Here is a 6,839-nt window from a genome sequence, read left to right on the forward strand (position 1 = left end):
ATTTAAAATAACAGTCCTGCTCTCCTATTTGGAGAGCAGCAGAGTTGGTTCCATGTAAGAGAACTCCAAGGAGACAAGGACCGAATTCGTATCCTCTGAGATATCTCAAACTTTGTATGAATTTATGGAAAATCCTAACCGTTTAAAGACGTTCTGCACGAATCTCAAAGCCCACATGACACTGACCCCTACATCACCCCCGAATAGGCACCGGACACGTCGGTCACGCAAAAGTTGAGATATCTCAGAGGATATGCACTCGGCAAGGACCCGGGGTAAGGATTTTAACAGGGTAGTTTTGACTTCATGAAGCGCACAAACCTTATACAGCGCTGTTTTGGTTCTATAGTATGTGCGGCTGCAAAGCCAAAACTATTCTGTTAAAAATCTTTAACCAGAAACCGAGACGAACACAGAGACAGAGTGAGAAAATTGAAGAAAAAGATTCTTAGAATAAAAAAGGAAAAAAAGGAGAAAAAAAAAGAAGCGGAGAGAGAGAATCAGAGAAAAGCAAGCTCTAAGCTCTCGCACGCATGGTGACAATATTTTTCCCCGCGAGGAAGTAGAGATGAGGAAGGAGACTAGCGGAGAGCGCGGTTCCAGCTCCGGCGGTGGTGGTGGCGCGAGTCCAAATCTTGAATGGCGGTTCAATCAAACACTTCGCAATGTTCAAGGGTACGTACGAGCAATCTCAGACTTGAAGCTGATTCCTGATTAATTTAGTAAATTAGAGTTGTTGTTTCTCTGCACTCGTTCGCTCGGATCTGATCTCGGATGGTGTGGAGACAAGTTTTTTTTTGTTTGATTTTAATTGCTTGGATCATAGTTAGTTAAGGTGTTTTGATTAGGCAGTTTATTTTTCCACATTTTATAGGATCTCAGTTTTGAGATTAGAATGGATTTCTTTTGTGTTTGCGACTAGCAAATTGGTCTGAATTTGGATTTCTTTTGTGATCTTAAAAATGTCAAATAAAGTAGCAAATTGGTCCGAATTTTGAAGTTTAATCCTTAGATATGACATATGTATATCAAAAAACAACTTTGGAATGAAACCTCATTAATTTAGTGTCTCCAAGTGAGGCATCACTTTAGAAGTTGGATTGATATAGATTGGATCTTGCCTGTACTCTTTTTACTTTTGTTCAATTTTGTAACCTCTATCGCTCCTATATTGGAGCGGTACACCAAGCATGGTACTGGTATTAGATTTTCTCTAGTAGATAGACTTGTGAGGATTGAAATAATGGTGAGTACACTAGAATTTTCATTGATTTAAAAGATAACCATTATACCACTATGATAGTATCTTCCCCCAAAACATTTAATTACACCTCAATTTAGAGCAAATCAAGCAACAAAAAGAGCTACAATTAAGGAAGGTGAACTTTTCAGGTTATTAAAAGGTCGTAGCATGCCAGGGAAGGTTATGCTGAGCCGTAAATCTGAGCCATTGAATCAAGGCACGCCTCCTGAGGCGTCATCGACGTATTTCAATCGAAGCTTCTCAGATAATGATCGAGATGAAGATGAGCCTAATGACAACTCTTTTGAGGTAATTTATTATGTATCATTCGTTCCCAAAAAGGGTTTTTAGAAAGGGTCTTTAGAACTATAGGAATATTTTGCCAGGGAAGCACTCTAAGCAGCTGAAATTGGTACCGGTACCAACCTGGTACTTGTTCCTGTTAAGCAAGTTATAGAGATGAAGCCTTTTGTGGTGAATAATAGGATTAAACAGAAATTAGAACTGTAATCTGTAGTATTTTGTAACATACTAATAGTATAAATGAAATGGGCATTAGCCTTTTTTTTAAAAAAAAAAATGTGTATCATTCTTTCTTATTCATGCAGTGAGTATAATGTCCAAACTTTTGATACAGTTTCTATTGAGAATCTTGTATTTGTACAAATACCAACTGCTGTTTCGCAAGAAAATTAGAATGCTGTTGGTACTTCAAGTGAGGCTATGGTACTCCGCAAAACACACATCGATCTGTACTATGGATCCATAGTTTCATTTTCAAAGTGCAAAAAGTCGATCTGAATTTTCAATATGATCTTCATATGAAAATGTACTTGGAGATCAAATTTTACATTTTTTAGAATTTGTTTACTATTTTTTAAAATAAGTAGAAAATCACCTAATTTAAAAATTGTGGACTATTCAAATGTAGTGATTTTTAACATAATCTAAAAAAATAGTAAAAAGGTTTCTAAAAAAAGGTGAAATCTGGTCTCCAGCTACATTTTCATATGGAGATCATGTTGGGGGGTGCAGATCGACTATTTAAACTTTGAAAAAGAGATATGAATATAGAACAGGTCGATCCACACTTTACAAAGTACCATAGCCTCACACTCTCAAAAACAACCCAATCATTGATACATAAACGAAACTGATCTTGAAGCATGTTATTTGGAAGCGAGTACTCTTGTAAACAGCCTTTTTGCTAAATTTCACTTCTAATCACAGCAAGAATCACAAAATACTAGAAAGGACAGTCGAAATTTTTGAGTCAATATACTTCAGTTTCTTTGTGATTTATTCATTCATTATTTTTTCTGTTATAGGGGGAGGGTTGGGTAGTGGTGCCAAAGCAGATTGGAATGGTATTGATGCAAACTTAAAAAATATCTATACAAAACATGATTTTCAAGTTGATTTTATTAAAGCAATTTTTGTTCTTATGCAAAATTTAACTTTGATCACAGGGGAAGCTGCACAATTCGAAGAGTGCGAAAAGTATGGGGGATGCAAATAATTCTAACAATGCATCGCCAGAAAGTAGCACGAGTTTTTCGGTTGATGCACAAAGGCTAGTTGCTGGGGCCCGAGCTACAGACTCCGCGAGAGTTACAAAATTTACACAGGAACTATCTAGACCTGCCATTATCTTAGGTAATTAACTACACACACTCTTTTGTTATATACTGTTATGTACTGTATAGACCTAGGCTTATTTTTATTTTTTATTTTTTGGGTTCTTATGCCTTGAATATGCGTATGAATGAATTAGCACATCCTGGAATGGAGATACTATACATATAATTGGATATCAACACAAGTAAATCTTTGGATAATGTTATATGCCATTAGTTACAGTTTTTCTTTTTCTTTTCTCCGTATACTTGTTGCATGATAATCTCATAACTATCTTGTAGAGAAGTTACGTGAATTATCTTGGAGTGGGATCCCGCCTTATATGCGACCTAATATCTGGAGACTTCTTTTGGTAGGCGAACAATTCCTTTCAAATAATAATTTATTTTTTTCATATTTTTGAAGAATAAAGATTTAAGAAAACATTATGTGTACACCATATAAAGATGGGACAATGGAATCTGACTTGAATTGGGTATAAATGCTGTATATTCTTTGTCCCCCTTAAACTTTGTATTTTGTTGTGTGTGTGAAATTTAAGCATGAGATGGTCACAGGGATATGCACCACCTAATTCAGATAGACGCGAGGCAGTTCTAACGAGAAAAAGGCTGGAATATGTTGACTGTGTTTCCCAGTATTATGAAATACCAGATATTGAGCGTACCGATGAAGAGATTAATATGCTTCGCCAGGTATTCTTCGGGTTTTATTCTATATATAGCTATTTTTTTTTCCAGCATATATGTCAGATCAATTATTGCTGTATCACCTCTTGGTGTTCATTGCTCAATTACTACCCTTTTCACTAAGTCACGGATGGTACTGGTATGGTGATGTGCTTGTCGGTTATTATGCATTGGTACAGGGCATAAGATAATGCTTGCATGATGCAGCAGGTATCTTATTCTAGTATGGTACTGACAGTGAATCTAATTTTAAACTCTCTTTTTTTTTCTTTTGAAAAATTTCTTTTCTCCTATTCTGGTGGTATAGATTGCTGTAGATTGTCCAAGGACGGTACCAGATGTTACTTTCTTTCAGCATGCTGAAGTTCAGAAATCTTTGGAGCGTATTCTTTATTCATGGTAAAATACCATTACATTTTTCATTTGTTGTAATTTTTTGCACATTTATACAGAACTCGCTGGAATAACTCACCCTAAACAGAACTTAGTCAATTAGAAAGCAAGACAAATAATTTTAAAATTTTATTGTTCTTTATACACTGGTACTGGTTGGTGAGGCCTTGTATGGTACCTGATGCACCCATGATGATATAAGATGCCCTATAAAAATATTGCAACAGTGATCTCTGCACCTGTGAAACAAAGTTTAAGTATCACAATCATGCTCACATAAAAATGGAAAAACAATTGTAGGGCAATACGGCATCCGGCAAGTGGTTATGTGCAGGGAATAAACGACCTGGTGACGCCATTTCTTATAGTGTTCTTGTCAGAGCACCTAGAGGGGGGCATGGAGAATTGGTCTGTTACTAATCTCTCTCCTCAGATTCTCTCCAACATAGAGGCCGATTGTTACTGGTGCCTCTCTAAGTTTCTAGACGGCATGCAGGATCACTATACATTTGCTCAGCCTGGGATCCAACGCCTTGTATTTAGACTTAAAGAACTTGTCCGACGAATTGATGGTACACACTCTCTCTCTCTCTCTCTGAATTTTTTTTGTATTGTTATATTTTGGGGAAATTTCATGTATACCCCTCAAAAACCTTGAAATTACGTATTCCCCCCTCTAAAATTCATAATATCATATTTACCCTTCCAAAATTTTAAAAACTCACAATTTATTCGTTTATTAACTTTTATATTAAAACTCATTTTAAATTTATATAGTACCCATTTTAGATGGGTACTTTAAAAATTGGGTAAATTTGTGAGTTATTGAAATTTAGAAGGGTAAATATGATATTATGGATTTTACAGGGGGGAATAAGTAATTTCAAGGTTTTTGCGGGGTATACTTGAAATTCCCCCTTATTTTCTTTCCAAAAGAACTTTCTCTTGTTGGTCAAGGTCTGTCCTGTAATGTACTAAGACTGCTTGTAATTATTATATACTAACTGGGACATACCAGTACCATACTGATCCAGTGAGGTACTGAAATGAAGAGTCCTGACCAACTTCTCTATATTTTTTGCCCTAATTTGTTTTTCTGACACCAGAAACCACCAATAAAAACCAACTCCATTTCCTATGTTTTGCTATTCTTGCCATTCCGGTCCTAACAGTACATCACCAAAGTTTATGAAATTAAAGAAAAGATGTGGCAGATCTCAAATAAGAATCAAGCCAAATAAAAAACACTGAAACATTTGTAAAAAGGGGGAAAGATTTTTTTTTTTTTCCAGTTGTTGTTTAATAAAAAAACTGTTTTTTACTTCTTTTATCTGTCATGATTCACATACACTGTATTCTTAGAAACTCTATTGCCTTGCACTTGACTGTTGATGTACTTCTATTTTTTTTTTTTTTTACTTGTTGGCCCTGTAAGAACCTGTGTCAAAGCATATAGAGGATCAAGGGCTTGAGTTCCTCCAGTTTGCTTTTCGCTGGTTTAACTGTCTCATGATTCGCGAGGTGAGTAATCTAGACTTTCCTTTTTAAATTTAGAATATTTTTATTTCATCTCTGTTTGTTCAATTGTTAATCTAATCTTGTCACATTTTGCAGATACCATTTCACCTTGTGACCCGCTTGTGGGACACATATCTTTCCGAAGGAGATTCCCTTCCAGAGTTTCTTGTGTATATATCTGCTAGCTTTTTATTAACTGTAAGTTCGTCTTTTTTTTTTTATTAACTGTTGTCAATGTCTTAGTTTTCATGTTTACTAATAGATGTAATGGTTTCTATTCTTACCTATTAGTGGTCAGATGAGCTTCAGAAGTTAGATTTCCAAGAGATGGTGATGTTTCTTCAGCACTTGCCCACAAAAAACTGGACCCACCACGAATTAGAAATGGTCCTATCACGTGCTTACATGTGGCATACTATGTTCAATAGTTCTCCAAGTCACCTAGCAGGCTGAAAATTCAAGAAGATATTATTGAAGCTTATACTGTATTATTATTATCTTGTGTTGTTTTATTGTTCCTAGTTCCAGTTATCACATGTATTTATTTATCCTGGGAAGGAAAGGTTTTGGTATTGTTTTGGTGCTGTATTTGCAGTTTATATTTGGTGTACAATTTGTGTAGCGTTATATTACTATCATTATGCTTACATGAATAGATAAAATGAATTCACATAGCTGGAATTTTGTTTTAACTCTTTGCGGTTTTCCTTTTTAGTTTTGGTTCGCTTCCTGGATGATCTTGCAATGGATATGCCTGATAGTTCCCACAAAATATTTTAGGTTTTTATTCAGTGATTGTCCAAGCTAGGGGTGGCAACGAATCGAACTTATCCTAGTTTGAGTTGAACTTATCCTAGTTTGAGTCGAACTTATTCTAGTTTGAGTTTGAGTTTGAATAAGATTCGAATCGAACTAATTTCAAATCAAAGTCAATTGAATTACGAACTTATTCTTGCAAGTTTCTTACCAGCTTCAGCCGATAACAATCTCCGACAGTGTATGCAGATCCATACATATGTTTACAATGAATGCTTTCGTGGCTAGTGCTCGATGTATATTTCAAATGTATGATAAAAAAAAAAGGATACTATTGCTTGGAAGTGCAGCAGGCTTGACCTTTGTCAGTATATATTTTCGATAATATCAATAAAAAAAATACTGTTAATTGGAATTCTATGACAAACAAATTGCTCACAAAACAGTGAGCCCAAATGGATCATGCATGGTAAGGTCAAGGACTCAATAGAGTTGTTTTAACGAATGAAAGATTCAGGGTTTGATCCCAACCATATAACAATTTTAGGTTTATTATCGGCATGTGGACATGCTGGTAAATTAGATAACGGGTACAAAATTTT

The 6,839-nt window shown here is 35.4% G+C and overlaps 1 protein-coding gene across 2 annotated transcripts; it reads left to right on the plus strand.

The window, feature by feature from the left end:
• The first annotated feature begins 357 nt into the window (after positions 1–357).
• Positions 358–6,162, plus strand: LOC144559591 (Ypt/Rab-GAP domain of gyp1p superfamily protein). 2 transcript variants are annotated; one of them, XM_078308660.1, is made up of 11 exons: positions 358–675; positions 1,393–1,552; positions 2,572–2,610; positions 2,713–2,899; positions 3,163–3,233; positions 3,439–3,576; positions 3,878–3,969; positions 4,264–4,535; positions 5,399–5,484; positions 5,578–5,679; positions 5,773–6,162. In XM_078308660.1, the coding sequence occupies exons 1-11, from the start codon at positions 569–571 to the stop codon at positions 5,932–5,934; spliced, it is 1,416 nt and encodes a 471-aa protein (XP_078164786.1). In that variant the 5' UTR covers positions 358–568; the 3' UTR covers positions 5,935–6,162. The 2 variants fall into 2 exon arrangements, with proteins under 2 accessions (XP_078164786.1, XP_078164794.1); XM_078308668.1 differs by lacking the exon at positions 2,572–2,610 and having other exon boundaries at positions 367–675.
• Positions 6,163–6,839: the final 677 nt, after the last annotated feature.

Source organism: Carex rostrata, chromosome 1, assembly GCF_964058835.1.
Source record: "Carex rostrata chromosome 1, lpCarRost1.2, whole genome shotgun sequence".
Classification (NCBI taxonomy): Eukaryota; Viridiplantae; Streptophyta; class Magnoliopsida; order Poales; family Cyperaceae; genus Carex; species Carex rostrata.

Bases quoted from the DNA above. Each gene is read 5' to 3' on its own strand.
- LOC144559591 (XM_078308660.1), top strand. From the start codon at position 569: ATGAGGAAGGAGACTAGCGGAGAGCGCGGTTCCAGCTCCGGCGGTGGT. The intron at 2,611-2,712 runs GTATTGATGCAA...CTTTGATCACAG, and splicing joins TGCCAAAGCAGATTGGAATG to GGGAAGCTGCACAATTCGAA. The intron at 3,970-4,263 runs GTAAAATACCAT...AAACAATTGTAG, and splicing joins GAGCGTATTCTTTATTCATG to GGCAATACGGCATCCGGCAA.